The 21,606-nt window shown below is 42.2% G+C and overlaps 2 protein-coding genes across 3 annotated transcripts in view; one reads left to right on the forward strand and one right to left on the reverse strand.

The window, feature by feature from the left end:
* The window catches only part of SCYL2 (SCY1 like pseudokinase 2), a 55,710-nt gene extending 55,310 nt beyond the window's left edge, over positions 1–400 (reverse strand). The window contains exon 1 of the mRNA XM_039494776.1: positions 263–400. The gene's annotated coding sequence lies outside the window, so the exon portion shown is untranslated. The remainder of the gene's footprint in view (positions 1–262) is intronic.
* On the forward strand, positions 363–21,155 carry DEPDC4 (DEP domain containing 4). Of its 2 annotated transcripts, XM_039494796.1 has the most exons (10): positions 406–549; positions 1,128–1,234; positions 2,602–3,022; positions 5,558–5,703; positions 8,131–8,317; positions 11,092–11,318; positions 13,796–13,938; positions 14,184–14,309; positions 17,549–17,627; positions 20,462–21,155. In XM_039494796.1, exons 3-10 carry the CDS (start codon positions 2,757–2,759, stop codon positions 20,635–20,637), a joined length of 1,350 nt encoding a protein of 449 aa, XP_039350730.1. In that variant the 5' UTR covers positions 406–549; positions 1,128–1,234; positions 2,602–2,756; the 3' UTR covers positions 20,638–21,155. The 2 variants fall into 2 exon arrangements, with proteins under 2 accessions (XP_039350721.1, XP_039350730.1); XM_039494787.1 differs by lacking the exon at positions 1,128–1,234 and having other exon boundaries at positions 363–549.
* The last annotated feature ends 451 nt before the right edge of the window (positions 21,156–21,606 follow it).

Consider the following 21,606-nt stretch of genomic DNA (forward strand, 5'->3'; position numbering starts at 1 on the left):
TCCTCGCCGGCGTGTCCTGGTCACCAAGCCACGTACCGCTCCCCGCGGGGAGCTCCTGTCAGTCGCCACCTCGCCTGCACCCCCCCCCCCACGGGCTCCGCCCCCGACGGGAGAGGCGCAGTGGAGGGCAGCTCCGCACCCCCGCCCGGCCCGGCGCTCTGGCCCTGCACAAAACGCGGCCCGGCTGCCGGCCCTGCCCGGGAGCGGCTCCTGGGCCCCCGGTGTCGCTAGGCTGGAGGCCGCCGCCGCTCCCCCCTCTCACCTGCGCCTACGGGAAGCTGCGGGGGCCGTGGCCCGCCGTGCGTCCGTCCGCGTCGCGCTCTCCAGCCGCGGCTCAGCCCCGTGCCCCCTGCGGCTACTCCATGGCGACCGAACCAGCGCCCGGGCCACCAGCCCCCACCCCAGCGCCGCCTCACTTCCGTCGCGGGGCCGGAAGTGACGTTGCGGGAGGCGGGACAGGAAGGTGGCTGGCGATGGCGGCACATTTGACTCCGCGGTTCAGGAGGATTCACAGCCAGAGCGAGCTGGGCGCGCGGCGGCGGCGCGGAGGTGAGCGAGCCCCGGCCTGGGGCCGGCCGGCTTCCTGCCGCCGCCCGTGGGCCCTGGGGAGGTGGTTGTGCGGCCCAGGCGGGGGCTCCCCCTGCGAACGGTCCGGCCCCGCCCCGCAGCGGGCGGCTCAGACCCGCCGGGGTTTGGCTGTTGTCGCCGAGCCCCGGGTCGCGTCCTCGACTAGGGCTGCCGAGTTGCACAAACTGAACAGCCCCGCCCCGCCCCTTCCCTGAGGCCCCGCCCCTGCCCCCGCCCACTACATTCCCCCTCCTCGGTGGCTCACTCTCCCCTGAGTCCCCTACTCTCGCAGGCCTGGGGGCGGGGCAGGGGGTTGGTGCGTGGGCTCTGGCTGGGGTGGGGCCAGGCATGAGGGGGTTGGGGTGCAGGAGAGGGCTCTGGGTTTGGGGGTGCTCAGGGCTGCCGCGTGGGCTTACCTCGGGTGGCTCCCACTCAGTGGTGCAGCAGAGAGGCTAAGGCGGGCTGCCCGCCCTGGCACCACAGTCTTTACAAAAAGTAGCCAGTAGATCTGGGTCCTGTGCGGGGGATCAGGAGACTCCATGTGTTGCTCTCACCTGCAGGCACCAGCTCACCTTGGGGAGGGGGCAGCATGCAGACCCCTGTGGTCCGCCTCCCTAGGGGTCAGACCTGTTGGCCGCTTCTGGGGTGCAGCGCGGAGCCAGGACAAGTAAGGATTAGCCTGTCTTAGTGCCGCAGTACCGCCGACCGGACTTTTAACAGCCTGGTTGGCAGTGCTGACCCGAGCCGCCAGGGTTCCCTTTCAACGGCGTGTTCCAGTCGAAAACCAGCCGCTTGGTCACCCTATCCCTGGCCCACCCTGTGAGAGCTCTGACAGCTGAGCCTTTGGGTGTGCACGTGGGGGCGTATGAGCACTGCTCAGGAAAGGGTGCAGGGAGATTCTGAGAGTCCTGGTCTTGGTCAGGCCTTTTGGTCTCAATGGGATGAGGAGAGACTCTCAGCAATGGGGTGGGGGAGGAGGGAGGTGAAGGCGGCGTCTTTGGAACTGCCCTCCTGGGGCAAGGGTACTAGAACTAGGAATACTGGAAGTGCGGCAGCACCCCTGGCTTGAAGTGGTAATAACATCCAAATACATGGTTTCTGCCTTCAGCACCCTGTCCTGGGGGAAATAATGTACCCATTTCTGAGCTCCCTTTGTAACTCTGGGTGCAGCTGCCTGCTCTTGCAATGTCAGTACCTAGAGTGGTATTTTGATACTGTCATAGTAGGTTCTGGAACTAGGGGTGCTGCTGCACCCCCTGGTTTGCAGTGGTTTCCATTATATATAGGGTTTACAGTTTGGTTAAATGGTTCTCAGCACCCCCACTGTAAAAATTGTTCCAGAACCCCTGGATACTGTAGGATATAAAGGGTTAAAATAGTTGAAGAAGAAAAATATTTTTGGAGGCCATATAAGGTGGCTCTGTTAGCAGTTGTGGGAAGGTCTTGAAAGAGTTCATTGCTAATATATGCCTAACCAAGTTGGAGCCAACCAATATGTGTCTAAGCACCCATGGATCTAGTTCTTTCTTGAGTATCTTGATCAAATACTTACAAATGTTTGTTACTGTTTGAATGTAGTAAATGCTTATGATTTAGGCTTTTACACATTTAGAGCAATTGTATAACTCCCCTTGGGCTTTTAGATTTAATAAAGGAATTTATGGTTAAACTAGTATCTGATGGTGCACTGTCTTACTTTTATCTAGAAGAATAATTCCAGCAGATACATTGAGATTGTTTGGGTAAAATGAAAAGAAATGCAATTTTTTATTTAGCATGTTCTTGTTTTCCTTTCCTGGCATAAGCTTGCCTGTGTATCACCTGGTGTCAAATCATTGCAGGAATTAGTTTGCTTATTTTGCTACCACTTATCTCTGGCTGTGCTTTGAAAAGTTAAATTTCACTTCTGGAGAATGCAGCCAATGCACTTTCAAAAAGAAAATTAAAAATAATACACTTAAATGTTACAGTAAGTGTTTACAGTATGCAAACATAAATGTTTTAGTAACATGAATGCTTTAAATATTTTTGCAGGAGGTAGTGGTCCTTTTCAAGCAACTCGGTTATGGAATGGTATTATTCATGCTCTTCAAAGCCAGGTGGAAATAAAAAGAAGACGACATCATCTAAGGACGTACAGAAACTGCTTTACTGGCTCCAATGCTGTTGATGTGGTGCTGAGCTATCTTATGCACAGTATGTACCTAAGTAGTAATGATCTTTCTCGACTGAAAGGAGTCCGTCTCTGCCAGGCTCTGATGGATCACAAGGTTTTTGAACCAGTTGGACCAAAACTATTCAAGAATGAGAGAGAGCTAGAGTTTGAAGACACAAGTAATAGTCTTTATAGATTTCTGGACAGCCATCTTTCTCCTCTTTTACTGAAACAGAACGGATATATTGAGAATTTGTCCTCTGACAAAATTCTTGAACTTAAGACGAAAAAACTTTCACGGTTAGTAATGCAGATGTATACATTTAAAGAGTCTTTCAAATGTGGGCCCAATAAATACAACAGAAATGCCGTCTTACACAATCATGAATGGGAAGAGGTGCTCCATGAGACACACGGTTTAGATGTCATTCATGCTATGAAAAAATCTGAGACCCAATTCAAAGGCAGTATATTAATTACGGAAGAATAAAAATATTTCTTGATTGTTACCTTGTGAAAATACTAAGTGACTAAAATATTTACATTAGGACTAGAAAGACCCACTTGTTCAGACCCAGATTGGGGGAGCTGTGATTTTTAGGGACCTAAAAATGTACATACTAATTCCAATTTTTTTTAATTATGTTTTTAGTGCTTTGTCTTCCAAAGAGATCCTTGAATGTGAATACACCAGTTGCGAGTGCCAAACATTCTCTGATGCTTTTTTGTTTCCTATTAAGTTATTAACAATCTCCTCTATAGCCACCCTTGGAATAGACCTTTGAGACCTGTGAAAAGTGCTGTGACACGTTCTTTGACACTTTGGGTAAATGCCACACTTAATTCACAATGATACCACTGAGGATTTTACTGGTAATACTAGAGTCACTTCAAGCTCCCACCCCATTGACTGCCTTCTTCAGTCTTTTCTTCTGAGCAGCCAATATGCCTTCTGGTAGTGGGGCAGTTCAGTAATGCAGAAGGGAGTTGGGGTAGTTGGCTAAGCATGTGACGTGGACTCTTGTGTTCTGACGCAGGCTCTAACACTGACCTCTGGCTTTAGTCAAATTACAGCCTCTCTTCCTCAATTTCCCCACTTGAAATGTTAGTTGTTAATGTTCACGATGTGTTGTGATTATTTATGTTTATAAAGCATTATGTAGGTAGTAATATTCACCAGGATTCTCCTGCAGCCCTGAGACTCCCATCCCATATACAAAATAATCCCTTGGAAGTGTTGAAAAAAAATAAAAAGTTGACACTGATGCATAGACTCCAGCACAAACAGTTGGACTCCTCCCTCTCTTCCAGCAGCCACACGAGAGCATGGAAAGGGAGTCAACTTAACTATCCAGAGGCTAATAAAAATGCAGCCCACAAGCAGGATTCAAAGTAGAGTTTGTCAGGAATTTCTTCATCAAATGTTTTTCATTAAAAAATGCAGAATAGTCAAAACCCAAACTCTTTGCAGAAATGTATTATTTTTTCCTAATTTTCACTAGGAAAGTATTTCAGGTCCAGGGTGGAATGTCTAAAGAGAGACCTAAGAATAGCCAATAGTCCAGTGGTTAGGGTACAAGCAGGTACAGGTCCCTATTCTGCCTGAGTCAGACAGGGACTTGACCCTGTGTCTCCCACATCCCAGGGGAGTACCCTAACACTAGACCAGGCCTGCACAACTCGTAAAGTGGCGAGGGCCATATTACTCCAAAGAAAACAGCTGAGGGCTGCAACACAAACACACCACCCCGCCAGCGCTGCCTAGCCCCTGAAATACTCCTCCCCGGCACCGCCTGCCCCGCGGAAACAAACCCTCCTTCTCCAGCGCTGCCCCACTGAAACAGCGGTATTGAACCTTGGAAATATGTTCTAGCAAGCCCCTAAGGTAGTATAATTAAGGTAAAAGAAAAATGTCTTTTTGCTAGTAGAATAAGATCTTCCCCCAACTTTGTAATCAATTGCCCTGTTGAATGAATGAATGAGGTGTGAATGAGGAAGGCATGGAAGGCAGACACCTCCAGACAGCTGCAACCCTTGGAGAGGGGATGGGAGCCAGACCAGATCAGTAGAACAGGTCAGCCACTGACTCCTCGCTCGTCTCCTAAGCCCCCGCCACTGCCCACCTGCTCGCCTCCTCAGTCCCCCACTCCCCCAGCTCGCATCCTCACTGCCTGCCCGCCCCTTCAGCCCCCTTCCCTCACCTGCTGCTTGCCTACTCACCCCCCGCGGGCCGCACAGTGAGCCCACGCGGGCCGCATGTTGTGCAGGTCTGCACTAGACTGTTGGCTATGCTGGGTTGGATTTCTGTGTGTCTGATTTTTTTTTTACCAGAAATTCTGTCCTGGACCTGAGAAAAAGTTTTGTCAGAACCAATAGAGGAGTTTTTAAAGGGGTGTACTGTCTGATTTGGCACAGGGATTTGAACTTCAGTCTACTGCATTGCAAGTGAGCGTCCTAACTACTGGGCTATTGGCTATTCTCAGGGTAGGGGCAGGGGTATGTCTGCACATGCGTACCTTGCTCTCATTGTTTCATAAAAAAAACTTGGAAAGGCCTTGGTTTCAGTCTGCAGAAACAAATGTCAAAATTTTGCACAAAATGGAATTCTTGTTTTCCAGCCTGTTCTAATCCAGACAGAGCGTCATTGGTTTTTCCTTGGGCTCCTCCGTCTGTCTGTATCCATCTGTTGTCTCTTGTCTTATACTGAGATAATCCCTGTCCCAAAGAGCTTAGAATCTGTGTTCTGTGTCTGTACTGTGCCTAACACAATGAGCACCTAAATGCTATGATAATACTAATAATAATTGTTGTTTATCAATGTTTTTTTCATAACAGAGCAAAATGTGAAACAATTTCAAATCCCTTAGCACTAGAAGCTGTTGATAAAAGGATAGAGGAACTTCTGCAAACTATAAATGTACATCCATCTTTACCTTTAAAGAACATAGTTAATGAACCAGTCTGTCTACTTTCAAAAGAAGGTGATTATATTTTATTTTATGAATATAATATATTTTGTGCTATTTAATATTATCACAAGGTATTTATGAACATTAAACTATAATTTGTTTATTGAAACAAGCAATGAATAATAGATGTTTTGAAAATTAGAAATATACCATTTTCCAGCCTCTTAGAAAGAGAACTGGCATATCTTGCTGAAACATCATTTCCTGGCATTATTATTTGAATTTTGTGTATCTTGCTACTTTTGTAGTTGAAACAAATCTTTTGAGTAGTGCCCAGGATGTTGCAGAAAGTGACTCTTGCACTGAAACCAAGATTTTTTTAAAATGACTTGCACAGAATTCAGGGCTCAATCCTTGAGCCCTTACTCACACAGTCCTATTGAAATCAGTGTAGCTATTTATATAACTAGATTACTTCCATAAGAATTTCAGGATTGGGCCCTAGTTTAATAAATTACAAAAGCATTATACACAGTTTTTGTTTGCTTTAAATTAGAAGCATTTAAAATCCATATAACAAAGGCCCATCAAAGTTCTTGCTATATTAGGAAATAACAAATTATGATAACACCAACTAGATGTTTGTGAATGGTGGGGAGACCTCAACTATTCATTTAAAAAAGTAGATACTTAATCTATGTTTAATCTGAAGCAACTATAACCACAATGCATGGAGTCTACACTCCTGCTCCCTTATTTTATTGAAGAGAAGTTATCCCTACCAAGTAGATTACATTGTGTAACACACTAAAGCTATCTAGAAATATTTTCCATTGAGATCAAATGTTTTGCTCTTCTTTGTTTGAACCAGGCTTTCCCTGGTGAATGTGCTTATGCCCAGTCTTTTTCCGGGTTGTGCTTATTTGATCTCTGAGGTTGTAGCCTAGAACATAAAGGAACTCTGCCAACTAGAACTTTTTAATTGACGACTTTGAAAATCAACACCCTTTCAGTAACAAGTCTGGATGCTTTTGAAAAAAAATGGTGGTTTTTTTCACACTTTTCTGATCACACTGCTGTTTCTGAAGGATTTTCCATGGTGGATAATGGACAAACTTGAGAGAGACAACAACAAATGTGGTCAGGAGCTGTCCTCGCAACTCCCTGCAATTGATGCTTGTCAAGCCACTTCCCTTTCAGTGTCCTTGGAGTTAGCAGTAAGCAACTGTCCTCGCGTATTCCTAACATGAAGGAAACTGAGGATCCCTGCTGCTTCTCACTGCTCCTAGATCCTCAGTTTCCTCCATGTTAGGAACACTCGAGGACAGGGGAAGCCAGGCCAGTGGATTCCCACAGCTCCTCCCAGACTCAGTGATTCCTATCTCCTGCCTGGACTGCTATTTCCCTCTTGGCCCCAGGTTGGTCCTACCTCTGAGTAGAGGCTTACGGACAGAGGATGCTGCTATTTTCCTGGTGGTCCTCCTATGTAGGTGATGGAGGATAATCATCACATTTTCCCAGCCTAAATCCAGAGAGAGGGTCTTGTTGGGGAATTTCCTCTGGCTCCTATTCCTACTGTCTCCAGTCTTGGGCGCAAGGGATAAGATGGGTGCTGTCACTTCCTTCTCCCTGGTCCAGCTGAGGAACCATGTACTCCTGAATCCTGTTGTGTAGTCTGGCTGTGAAAGAGGCTTTCCTGGCCTCCCTGACTGGCTCCCAGCCCCATCCAGAAGTCTTGGGATTGAGGGGAGACTCTCTCTCTCCTAGTCCCTTCTGCCCTAACAAATGTTGGCTCCATGCACATATCCCAGGCTTCTTTGTGCAGGAGTCCAGGAAGAAAGAGCCCAAGTCACACTCCTAAAGCCACACACCAGCAGTTCTTGCAGAGCCTGGGGAAGAACATTCCTGTGAACTCCTCTCAAAAGCATACAAGACTACAGTGCAACTGTGATCAAAACAATGACACTGATTCTATGCAGAGTAGTCCTGCACACAGCAATCAAATTGAAAAAAACTGAAAAGAATATTCTCTCTAAGCACTTTAGGGACTCATGTAAAATAGCCCATACCAAATTTTCAGATGGATATATGATTTGCAGGCTTACATTGCCCTTCTTAAAAACACAATCTGTTGGGAGTTTTTTTGGTTATAAGGCTCTTTCCTTTTTAAAATGTATTTATTCTCATGTATTTTGTTACTGTATATATTAAATGTTGTTAGAGCAGGTAGTTATAAAAAGTAATAACTTAGAAACAAAAAGTATTTAAAAGCTTTTTGCCCAGTTTCTTTAAGACACTCACCCCCTAAAAAACAAAATAACATAATTTACATCTAATGAATATATTGTATATGTAAGATGGGCTGATTGTATTTCAAATCAATCAAAAATTCCTCTTTTTGATATTTACATATATGCTATGTGTATCTACTCTTGTTCCCAGTAACCGTGACTTCTGGTTTTTTGGTTTTTTTTTCCATCTTCCTGTTTGTACTCCTAGTTATAGATGATGTCTGGAAACAACAGACTCTGTTACGGCTACTGCAGTTAATTGATCTTCCAGTCCTGGAAAATATTTTGGAGTTTCCAGACAAGAGGAAAAATGATCATCTTGGCAAAGAGGAAGATCTGATTATCTCAAATACTTTCCTTGACAGAGAGGTCACGTGCAGCCTAAATTTGCCTGAGTTAGTTATAAAAATATGTTTTTATAAAAACGTGAATAATTTAGCATTTCACTGTTTGATCACACATAAATTTCACTCTGGCTTTCAAGACTTCTGCTTTAAGTGGGCAAGGTAGGCTTTGTGGGTGAGGCAACACGTTTAGATTAGAATAGGATGAGCATGGATTTCTCTCTACTGCCTTTCAGAAATAGCAAGGGAATTCACTGAGACTGCAGCTCTGAGAGCACTCAGAAGCTAAGAGGTGTTTAAATAAGCAAAATTACATTTTTAACTTGAGAGGATGGGTGAACACTTCCCCTTCTTCTAGACTTGATATTTCACAGCTAAATGCTTCTTTCTTATACAAATATGGGGAGTGAAATATGTGAATTTTGGTCTTATTTTAGGACTTTCATAACTGAGGTATCTCAAAGGGGTTTATACAGTCCTTTTCTTGGTGGTTTTAAGTGGAGGTGCAGTGAGTGTGTAAAGCAAATGGAGCAGCCATTATTACAGATAGCAAGGGAAAGCCCCTGCTGTGACAAAAGGGTAATTGTACCACAGAAAGAAAGATGTGGCGATTTAGTGCCAGCCTGTTTGCCTTTCCAAACCTTCCAGTATTTCTAAACTATTCCTGATGATCACCATCTGGGTTGCTTTACCACATTGCAGTACAACTGTAGAAAAGTTTCATTTTGTAGCATGGAATGGTGTGTTGACGCGCAGCCTCTTGCATGTGGGTAGCCTGAGGTCAATTCATAAGAGGAATTACTCTGCCATTATGCTAGTATTTATCCTGAGCCATGTTTTGAAAAGTTAGTGTGGCTTCACTTCAGAATTCATCCCAGTTTTGATAAATTTTGGTCAGTCTGTGTACCCCCAAAAAAGCATCTGCATTACAATAGTCTGTTCACATGGAAAATGTTTGAGAATCAAAGCAAAATACATTGAGAGTTAGATAACCAGTGAAGCTCCAGTTGCTGCTAATTTCTAACTGGTATAAGCTGTTCAAATTAGTTTTAGGTGGTTGAAGGTGGCCTGAATTGATTCTAAGAAACACCTCTGGTCTTGAAGCCAGTTTTGTAAAAATGGGTGTCTTCAACCATCTAAAACCCATTAAAGTGTAGCATAGATCCAGTTTTAAAATCAAATTAAGCCGAGCTATTTTTCTTTCAGCAACAGTTCCATTTGAGAACTCACGGTATATTCAAACAGTTGATTACAGTTCCAGTATCGGTATCCCTGAACCCACTAACCAAGGGTATTTTCCAGATTCATACTGCAATGAAGTGGTGTCTTAGGATATTGGAGAGAATGGACTGAAATCAGGATCTCAGCTGCGCCTTTTCAATTCTGTGGCTCTCTCTGGGTTGCATGCTTTCTGGCAGCCTACAGTGAGGTTTACTTATGCCTGGAAAAACAATTACTGGTATTCCCTTTGCTTATGCTGCCATGTGGGATGTGTGTACCCACACTTGGCCATGAACTATCTAGAAGGGGCTCTCAAACTTCATTGCACCGTGACCCCCTTCTAAAAACAAAAATTACTACACGACCCCAGGAGGGGGGTCTGAAGCCTGAGCCCAAGGGCTTCAGCCCCAGGTAGTGGGGCTTGGGCTTCAGTTCTGGGCCCCAGAAAGTCTAAGCCAGCCCTGGTGACCCCATTAAAATGGGGTCATGACCCACTTTGGGATCCCAACCCACAGTTTGAGAACTGCTGATCTAGAAGAATATTTCCTATTGGAGCCATAAATGTCCGTTTGTGGGACCTAACATTACAAGAAGAGAGTTGCTACCACTCTTACCGCATGCAGTGGTGGTGTAGCTGTGTTAGTACCAAGGTATTAAAGAGACAAGGTGGGTGCGGTAATATCTCTTACTTGACCAACATCTTTTGGTAAGAGATCTTCAGGTCTGGGCTGCAGAAGAGCTCTGTGTAAGCTCAAAAGCTTGTCTCATCAACAGAAGTTGGTCCAATAATAGAGATTGCCTTGCCTTGCCTTGTGAGGTAACTCCCTTCTCTTCATGTGTCATTACATTAATGCCTGCATCTGTAATTTTCACGCCATGCATCAGAAGTGGTTTTTTACCCACGAAAACTTATGCCCAAATACATCTGTTAGTCTTTAAGGTGCCACCAGACTCCTTGTTGTTTTTGTGGATACAGACTAAGATGGCTACCCCTTGATACCTCGCCCACCTTAGCTCTCCTTTTGCCCCAGGCAGTTGACAGTGTTGGATCCATCTGTGTGCAGTGCTTTTGCCTGCAGTGGCAATCTTTAGTGCTTATTTCTTGTTCTTTCCTAGTTAGTTGTTGGCTTCCTTTCATTTGTCAGGGTTTTAAGTGTTTGGTTTTTGTTTTTAAATTTAATGTCTAGTTTCTTTGCTCCTTTAAAGTTTCAGCCAGTGTTTGGTTGTGTAGCTGGATAACTATTTTTCCCTTGTGATGGCTGAAACTGACAAGGCAGGACTGTACTGTCACAACTTGCATTTCTGAAGTGTTTGTGACAGACCGCACCATTGTGGCTTCCTTTGTCTGAGGGAAGGCAAACCTCAGCCATATTGTTGTAGTCTAGGGAGGTGAGTTAATTGTTAATTGCAGTAGTAGTTCAGTGGACTTATAGCTACAGCATCCAGCTACATTCTTTAATTGCTTATTAAGTAAGTTGTATGATGCAGTTGTTCAAATATGCATGTAGTTGTAGGTGTCTGGTTAATTCTTTCTGAATTTTAGTTTAATAAAGTGTTTTACCTAGCATTAAATGTAACTACTAAAACTAACTTTCTCTCCCCAGGCTTGACAAATGGCTTTTTGCAGCAATTGAATGCTTGGAGTATTTTCCAGACCAGCTAATAGTGATGGTTGGTCAGCAGTTACTTCAAATCAGTAATGAACCAAGTCACTTGAATATGCACAAGAAGATACTTTTTGATGTGATAGCAAAATATTATAATCAAGTGAGAGACCCCCTTTTCAGCAATCATGATCTTGATATTCATTCAGGAATTGTTGAACTTATAGGTAAGTGCATAATCTTTATCTACACATTAAGGAAATTAAAACTTCTCTTAACTTAATACTAATACAGACATCTTATGAGTAGAATCACTTTATGCTACAGTTTCCCTGTCAACCAAAAGAGGGATTCATAGCTTATGGACTCAAGTTTCCATTAATAGAGAATAAACTAACAAGGTAAGGGACCAGAGAAATTCTCTTAATTCTAAGATTCAATTCAGGCTATAAGTTCTTCCTGATTCTGAGACCTTTGTGGCAAACAAATCTTCCCAAAACAAAATAACAGCAAGGGTTACCTTAAATTTGGATTTAAATGAAACTCTAGCATGAGTTTGTCTTTTCTGTACACCTTAGGTCTTGCAGAATGTATGGAATGTTACCTGAATGCTCAGTTTTCAGAGATGCTTCACAGAGCTTAGTGCCACATGAGCTCAGTGATGATACGGAAGACATTGAGCATGTTCCTGCCTAGGACTGACACTTGGCAATGAGACCCTTTTTAATTAAAATAAAGGGAGCATAAAAAGGAATCTGTGGTAAGACTACAGTAAATTCCCAACCCATGATTACTAATTAGAAATAGTTGATTTACTTAAGGAATTCTAGCCTACCATACTTTCACATAAAGGGAGGCGGGGGAAAGGCTCGTGACATAAATCACTGAAAGAACTCCATGCTTTAGCTCCCTCATTATTCCCCATTTATTTAAAATCTCTTCTTAAGCTAAACAGTATGTTCTATGAACATGCCACGCTAATTTGTGCCAGTCCTGTGTCACTTCCCAAACTTTAGTCAGCTAAAATCTGCCTGGGGAACAGTTTCTAATGTAGGCCCAGCTTAGTTTTGGACTGGTGGTGGTCCTAACTTCATAATTAATATATTTAGAAGTGGACCTCTGTTTAAGCATTCCAGTTCTTTAGGTTTGATTGTCTCCTGCTGCTCATCAGTCTATACAAGAGGCACAGCTCATGCATACATTAGGAGGAGGTTATACTTATTTTACCACTGGTTGCAAAGTGCAGGCTATAGAGTTGCCTAGGGTTGCCTGTATATTAATCTTTATTCTGCTGGCTGATGCTTTTGAACAAAGGGCCCTGTGCTGTAACCCTTATTCAGGTAAACATGCCATTGATCTTACTTCAGTAGGACTGCAGGACCAGGCCTAATTTAGTTGTTGGCTATTCCAGAGGGCAAATTTGGCCTGGGGTTGGGGAGGGATTGTTACATGCTCACACAGTCACTGTTGCAGCCAATTGAACACAGTCTGCTCTTGCTGTGTGTGTACTGCAGATGCTGAAAACTTGTATCTCCATGAACCCACAGCCAGCTTAAGTTCAAAAAAAATTTTCACTGTCAACAGAGAGCTGAAATAATCTGTTTTTAAAAATGAAACTATAACAAACACAAATAAATCAACCCCGCCCCTCCCCACCACTACTACCCCTAAAATAAAAAGGGCACCATGGTTAGTGAGTGCATGCAGGTGCAAGTAGTCAAGTGCATCATAGACTTTAAGACCATAGACTTTAATATCACATGTCCCTTATTGCTTTTAGCACACACGCTCCTTTCACTTTCCTCCAACCCACTTAAAGCATCCCAATAAAGCTTTTACATTTTTTTTTTATTTTTTTTTTTAACAGCTCCTCCTGATCTGTGATTAAACCTCTGTGGCAGCTGGAAACTGTCCTTCATCAGTTATCTAATCTGTCAACTTCTCCATATTTTCCTTCACCTTGGTCTTCTGATGCTCTTCTCTTTTCTACATTTGCTCACTCTCTCTGCTTTCTACCTTCATTCATACTTTCTTCTTTTCCAAGTCTCAGTGTGCTTACATATCAATTCTAGTTGCTTTTATTCTTTCAAAGAAAATAATTGGGCCAATCTTCTTTTAATTATAGTTTGCATTTTGCTAGACATAATTATCTGGACCAGTGACTAGAGCAGAGGACTGGGAATCAGAGATTGGTGGCTCTGCCGCTGACCTGCTGTGACTTTAATCTCTCTGCTAGTTTCCCTGTTTGTTAGATGGGGATAAAGATACTTACCTTTGCAAATGCTCCGAGATCTACAGATGAAGAATGCTAGATAAGAGTTTGATTCCTGCCTTGTCCCTTTACCACACAAAGGGTGTAGCTTGGTGATTTAAAAAGCTCATCAGCAATGGGAATGGTGCAACAGTGAGGCACACTGGTCATGTTGCATCACATCATATAAAGGAGCAGTTAAGGATTCAGTCAAAGGTAGGGAAACACAAACTGTACGCACATGGTAAAATGGAGGTTCTGCATCTGGTACATGTAAGACTTCATGATATCCAGAGGATGTTGTTTTAAAAATATATTACTTGCCTAGCTCTAAGACAAAGGCTATATGGTTTTAAGCCTAGAATCCGAAACTGATTCCTATTTAATTACATTTTCTTGATTCTGTTCAAACCACTAGACTGCACTATATACAATATTTCACTAACATTGCAGAGAATGGAAAAACAGCACAAGCCCTGGAGGCATCGCAGCTTTACTTAAGATTACTAGTGCCAAACATCCGAGAAGAACTGCGTAGGCTACTGATGTTTATGACTGTTGCGTCAGAACCTGGGGGCTACAAGTTACAAAAACAAGTAAGTATTGCATTGAAACGTAGTGTATAAATTCACTCCCCCATAGTTACATTAATAGACTTTTTTTTTTAACAGCCATAGAAACTGACCCGTTACAACATTTCAATTTGATGCTTTTAAAACTAACTTAAATGGATTTTTTTCACAGTGTAGATTTTTGTCACCTGTTTATAACAATCATTTAGCTAACACCTAGAATAACTGCAAGCAAATCTAATCCAAGTCATTATTCTTCTGTTTTATAGTTTGATAATAGATCAGTGATCATCAAGACTTTTACCAAGGCCATTTTACAAAATAAAGGATTGTCAAAAACACAGACTGAACAGCTAATCCAGTTACTGACGATGAATCATACTGAACTCTTCAAGGTATTTCCTTCTCATCTGACACACTTTGACCGTGTAATTTTAGATATTAATTGTCAAAAAGCAGCTTTATATGAATGTGCTTGTTTGTATATGTCATGGCAACCTGTAAAAGCTACACAGTCTTGTAGGACCAGAAAATGTTCCAGACTAATTCAGTTTTTGTGGACTACAAGGGGAAATCTTCTAAAATCATTGGCCTCTACTTTCATTGTCCCCATCCTCAAATTCTCAGGCTCATTGTAGCACTTCTCTCTCTAGCAAAGCAGTGTTGGAAACAACTCCCTGCAGAAGCCAGCTAATGTACTTTGAGTGCTAACTAGAGGGAGTCATTCAAAGGTGAACTTCTGCAGAGGCTGAGCACACGCTGGCAGCGTCTCTCGGCCCCAGGAATTAACTTAGTATTTTAAAATCTTTCTTACTTTTGGCAGTTAATATATAAACCCAGTAGGTAAATCAAATGTTTCCCATTTGTCAATGATAAATCCATTATGAATAAGCAGAAATACTTGTATAGCTTTTTCAGTTACATTCAACTATCTCTTGCATATGAAAAGATGTACTTTTTCTAGCTATTTAATTTAAGTTTTTAGCTAACGCACATTAAAACTACAGTATTTGTTTTAGTTATTTTTCCAGTTGCAAAACTAATTAAAAAAGACAACTAGGAAAATGTCTGGTAGTTCAAACTCCATCTCAGCTGCCTGAAAATCAAATGGTAAATATTCTCTGGATAGTGTATATTGGAAAAAAATCCTCATATTAAACCAACACACTAAGGCACACAAATATTCACATGTCCCTTTTTATTTCGTATCAGCTGGGGTCAGAAATGGAAGCATTAAAATAGCATAGGAAAAGCTGCTATTGCACTATTTCTGGTTCAGTTGAAATTATCAAGTATTAGAAATAGGGAAAGACTCTCTATGTGAGATGTCTGTGTTTCTCAGGTAAATAATTAGATAAACAGTAGAGGTTTGGGATGTTTACTAGAACTTTCAAACCTTGTGAGTTTTGCCAGAAGGGCACAAGCAGGGAATCTATTCCCCCTGAAGGGAAATGCATGTGGATGATCATCAGTACTTATCTCCCAAACCCTCTTTTCTTCCCTCATACATACAGAATCACTTACTTTAGCACATCCCTTGCTTTTCTAGGACGCTGCAATTATGAGAACTTGGCCTCCAGTTCTGCAAAGAGCTGCACACAGATGGACCTTTGCACCCACACAGAGCCCTTTTAAAGTCAAATGGGCCTGCCCCCGTACAATTCATTTAAGTATTGAGGCCTTAAGCAGCTGACTCAATGCTATCTTGAAATGTTGCCAAACTGAATTAGTCTATTTAAAAAACATGAACTTTTTTAGTGTAAGGTTATGTACAGGGAGAGGTTGAAGCTACTTTTCCATGATAAGCTGAGTTAGAAACCACACTTCTCAAGCTTTGACCAAAAAGAACCAACTTGCTTGAAATTTCACTTGCAGGATCTTAGCCCAGGATAGAATATTTCTGGATACCTTGGGAGAAATTTTAAAAAAGCTGCTTGGGAGATAATATGTTTCAGTTCTCGGATACTTTCCAGATATTTATTTGGTTTGTCATACCTCCAGAATGGTTTGGCTTAGAAACTTCACCTTTGATTTATTATCTTGGCCTGTGTGCGGGGAAGGGGATTAGCTAGTTTAGACATTTCCACATTTCTTAAAGCTACTGAAGCCTAATACAGATGGCCATAATGGAAGTGTGACACTAGCAGGTAGAGTTGGTCTGATCTGACAGTTCCCATCCAGCTTGCTATCTCTAAGGATACCTGTCATCCAACATTTAAATCTTTAATAAAAAAATATTTTTAGTTTCTCTAACTTAAGCTGTAGATAACACCGAGCAGATGAATTTTAAGAACAGATTTCCTTAAAAGAATCTTGCAGTTTTATAATCAGTCTGAACTTTTGACAGTCTGGATATACAAAGTTAATAGTATCTGAACAAAAGAAAGAGGTTACCCAAACAATTTGTATTTTTATCACCACCCCTAAAACAACCATAAATGTAATTAGTGCAATATAGGCTCAGTTATTAATGATTCCAACTAACAAGTCGTCTTACTAGGAAACCAAACTCTGAAATTGCTGTTAATTTACAGCTTATGGCCCTGATCCTGAAAACATTTTATGTGCATGCTTAACTTTATAATAAAGAGTAGACCCCTTGAAGCCAGTGAGATAGTGAAGTTAAGCATATGAATGTTTGTAGGATCAGAGCCTAAGGTTTCATTTAAAACAAAACAACGCTGGTCCTTGTGTCACTAATTTTCATGACCTTTACTTTGTTTAAAATACAGTAGAACCTCAGAGTTACGAACCACCTTAGGAATGGAGGTTGTCTGTAACTTTGAACAAAATGTTATGGTTGTTCTTTCAAAAGTTTACAGCTGAACATTGACTAAATACAGCTTTGAAACTTTTCTATGCAGAAGAAAAATACTGCTTTTAACCATCTTAATTTAAATGAAACAAGCACAAACAGTGTCCTTACCTTGTCAAATCTTTAAAACTTTCCCTTTATTTTTTTAATAGTTTAACACAGGACTGTGCTGTATAGCAGGGGTTCTCAGCCTTTTTCTTCCTGAGGCCCCACAACATGCTATAAAAACTCCATGGCCCACCTGTGCCACAACTGATTTTCTGCATATAAAAGCCAGGGCCAGCGTTAGGGGGTAGCAAGCAGGGCAATTGCCTGGGACCCAATGCCACAGGGGCCCCTGCAAAGCTCAGGCTTTGGCTTCAGTCCCAGGTGGCAGGACTCAGGGCCCCAGGATTCAGCCCCATCTGGTGGGGCTTTGGCTTTCTGCCCTGGACCCCAGGGAGTCTAACACTGGCCCTGCTTGAAGGACCCCCTGAAACCTGCTCATGGCCTCTCATGGGGCCCTGTACAGTGTTTGCTTTTTTTTGTCTCTGCTGCCTGATTGTGTACTTCTGGTTCCAAATGAGGTGTGTTGGGTTGATTGGTCAGTTCATAACTCTGGTATTCATAACTCTGAGGTTCTACTGTACATTACTACTTTTTGAATAAAAAAAACACCAACAATTTACTTTGGGTTTTTAACACATGTACCAGGAGTGCCCATTTATATGCTCAACTTTAACTTCATCTTTAAGGGGTTTTGCCTATTGTGTAAGTATGCATTTTATAATGAACTGTATGAACACCAACTAAATATCTGAAAATTCTGTTCTTGTGCAGACCCCTTTAATTCTGTTGGAACTAATTAGCAATAAACTTACGAGCTTGCTGGAAGGACAAGATCCTGATGCCAGTTCAGGTAGAAAGTCTGATATTGTGCATTGTTATATGAGTAGTTGCATGTAAATGAGTTTAATGCACTACATATCAAATTATGGTGAAATGCTTTTTCTGACTGCCTCATCCTCTCTGTTATTCTGATAGTAGGGCTTTAAGTGGTTTAATTCATTAATTCATTTAATGATTACCCACCTAAAACAAAGCATAAATTAAATGGTGACCGAGGCCATATTCTATTTAACTTCTCTGCAGTCCCGTAATTGATTATGTAATTTCCTTCACAAAGTTAAATTCAGTAAAAAATAGTGTAAAATATGATTTGGCTAAAGACATATAAACTATTACTTTGGTAGAATTTTTTGTTCACTTTTCTACTTAACATACATTATTAAAAGGGAAAATTACTTACTGTAATTTGGTTTCTCTGAACATTTCTTTTGTCTGTGTTCCTGTTGTGCTTCTACCATAAGGCATGCACAAACTACCCTAGCACTCAAAGGTTTTTGGGTTTTTGCTGCAACAGAAGATGTCTTGTGCAAAGACCAGCTGATTCCTTTTTGCTTGCAAGAACATTGTCCTTCAATTTCTTGATGAGCAGGAAGCAAAGAGTTCCTTAATTCCTAAGCATAACTTAGGCTAGAGCAGGGGTAGGCAACCTATGGCACAGGTGCCGAAGGCGGCACGTGGGCTGATTTTCAGTGGCACTCACGCTGCCTGGGTCCTGGCCATCAGTCCAGGGACCCTGCATTTTAATTTAATTTTAAATGAAGCTTTCTTAAACATTTTAAAAACCTTATTTACTTTACATACAACAATAGTTTAGTTATATATTATAGACTTATAGAAAGAGACCGTCTAAAAACGTTAAAATGTATTACCGGCACGCAAAACCTTAACTTAGAATGAACAAATGAAGATTCGGCACACCACTGCTGAAAGGTTGCTGACCCCTGGGCTAGAGTATGTATAAAAAATATTTTAATCAATATTTGTCTGGGAATAGATTTTTTTTTTCCAGTTAATTCCTTTGCTTCTGGCCCTGCTTCTAAAAATGTCGTCCTCCATAATTGTACTTTAACCACTTTGCTATTTCTATCATCTGGTTATAAGTGGCCCTATCTTGTTCTATGCATTTATTAGACATTTACTAAAACTATTAAATTGTACTAACACTACTAACCAAATCCTCTATGAAGCTGCAATTAAATGGACTTTGTGTAGGGAGAACAAAAGGAACTCTTCTTTTCTGTGGGTCTTAGGCCCCTGAGTATCCGCCTAGCAGATCCAGACTCTACTTCAGCCCATGGATTATAACCAGTATCTTGACACAGATGAGCACTGGCCTTATCCTATGCCGGGGTGGGCAAACTATGATCCAAGGGCCGCTTCCGGCCCATCAGACATTTTTATCTTTCCCCTGAGCTCCCATCGGAGGCTTGTCCTGCTCCGCCTGGCCGGCAATCCCAGCAGGGAGTGTGTTCAGGGGCTTGCCCTGCTCCAGTGCTCTAGCTGGGGAACGGTGCCAGAGGTTTGCCCTACTCTGCCTGCCTGGCACTACTCAGCCCCCAGCTCACACTTCCAGCATCTTCAGGCACATGCAGAGCCACACTGCGCAGGAACGACTTCACTATGCTGTTTCCAGGATCAGAACCCCGCCCCTACATGGCAACACCCACCCACCCACCCACTCCATGGCAGAGTGCCCAATTCCCTCCCGGTCTCCTAAGGCCCCACCCTTGAGAGCCTCAAAACCACCCAGGAGCCGCACCCATCCCAGCTAGGGTGCCTTTGCCCATGGCAGTGCCTGGTACATCTGCCTTGGTGTCACTGCCAGCAGGTCCCCTAGGAGTCCCTGGTACCCCCCCGACCCCATGATTCCATCCTCCCTCAACTTTGGTAACATCCTTTATAGAGCTCCCCCATGCTACACCCCATAAAGTCCCCCCACTGCGCATTCATGGCCCACCATACAATTTCCATACCCAGACGTGGCCCTCAGGCCAAAAAGTTTGTCTACCCCTGTCCTATGCCAAACTCTTCTGTCCAGTGGTGAGGCCAGAATGACCAAGTGAAGAGTTAAGAACTGTCTAGTGTAGCTCTATTCAGCTTTGTACACATACAAAATGGGAAATAACTGGCTAAGCAGTAATGCTGCAGAAAAGGATCTGGGGGTTATAGTGGGTCATAAATTGAATAAAAGTCAACAGTATGGTACTGCTGCAAAAAAGGCAAATGTCATTCTGGAATGTATTAACAGGAGGGTCATATGTAAGACACACAAAATAATTGTTCAGCTCTGCTTGGCACTGGTGAGGCCTCGGTGGAGTACTGTGTCCAGTTCTGGGCAGTACACTTTAAGAAAGACGTGAACAAATTGTAAAGAATCCAGAGGAGAGCAACAAAAATAAGAGAAAATATAAGGAACCTCTGAAAGAATTGGGCATGTTTAGTCTAGAGCAGAGAATACTGCGGGCAGGGTGGGAGACATAGGTCTTCAAATATACAAATGGTCGTTATAAAGAGGGTGCTGATCAATTTCTCCATGTCCACCAATGGTTAGGACAAGCAGTAATCAGCTTAGTTTGCAGCAAGGGAGATTCAGGTTTGATTTTAAGAAATACTTTAACTATAATGATTAAGCCCTGGAACATACAGGGAGGTTATGGAATTCCGATCACTGGAAGTTTTTAAAAACTGGTTACACAAACACCTATTGGTATACTTAATCCTGCCACAGCATCAGGGGTTGGAGTAGATGATCTCTTGAGGTCCCGTCCAGCCCTACATTTATATGATTCTGCTATTAAATGTGTAATATCCGTAAAATAATCCTAACCTTTTTTTCCTATTAAGGCTTCACCTTTTGTCAGCGTTTGACTCCTGAAGAATTTGAAGACCAAAAGCAACAAACAAGGCACCATCTTCTGGAGTTGATTCAAGAGATGGACAGTAATCCCACCATTTCTCTTAAGCAGAAAAAGAAGCTATTCAAAGAATTCCAAAAGCATCATTCTGTAGCACTGTTGTAGTGATTTTGACACCGAATGCGGTTTTGCACTGTAGCAGAATGTTGTAAATGAGCCTCGTCAACTATCGTTTTTATAATGCTGATATGCTTATGAAGAGGACTCCTTTTCATAAGCATTCATTGTTAAAGGGTTGTATTTTTTTGAACGACCCTAGTATTAGACATTGTTTTTTCTACAGTAGGTAAGAATGCTGGGCCTCTATTGCTGCTCTAAGTTTAGGGTCTGGTGACATTTCTATTGTGAAAGTTGTCTAGGTTTTATAGTCTGGCTGAAATTCTGCATTCAAAGCACTTTTACTCTGACCTAAGTTAGAGTTACTAAATTTCTGGATATTTTAAAATTTTGTATGTCTTTAGTTCATAAGTTTAGTCTAGTTCTAGGACTTATCTACATGGTGAGTTGGTGTGCATACAGTGCATTAGTTGGGGAGTATGTCAAAGTGGACTATGGAACTTTTAATGCACCGTAGCAGCATCCAAATGGAAAACTAGTGTGCAGCAATCTAGTGTGCTGTATGTTCACATGATCTATACATTGTTTCTTGCATTTTTATCCAGAGAGACAGATTCCTCTATTCTACTGGGGGAAAAACCTGTCAAATATATTATATAAAAAAAAATGGAATTCATCCAGAATTTTACCACCAAACGAATAAAACAAATCTTACTTAAACCATGTAAAAATACTTTAACTCCTGGTATAATAGACATCAAATCTTTCTATCCCTCACGTACATTTAAGCATTAAAAGGTTTAAAGTGTTTTATTGCAAATTACCACAGTTATATGGATTTTTGTTTTTTTGCCCACCCAATCTCACCCACAAAGCTATTATGACAGCGGGACCCATGGGATCCCAGTCCCACTGCAGAGCTCTGGTCTACCCCATAGATACAGGGATGGGCAGGTTTGTGTAGTAAATGTCTGATACAAAGAAATATTTGATTCCTGATTGTATCTGTATATGTGT

Source organism: Mauremys reevesii, linkage group 1, assembly GCF_016161935.1.
Source record: "Mauremys reevesii isolate NIE-2019 linkage group 1, ASM1616193v1, whole genome shotgun sequence".
NCBI lineage: Eukaryota > Metazoa > Chordata > Testudines > Geoemydidae > Mauremys > Mauremys reevesii.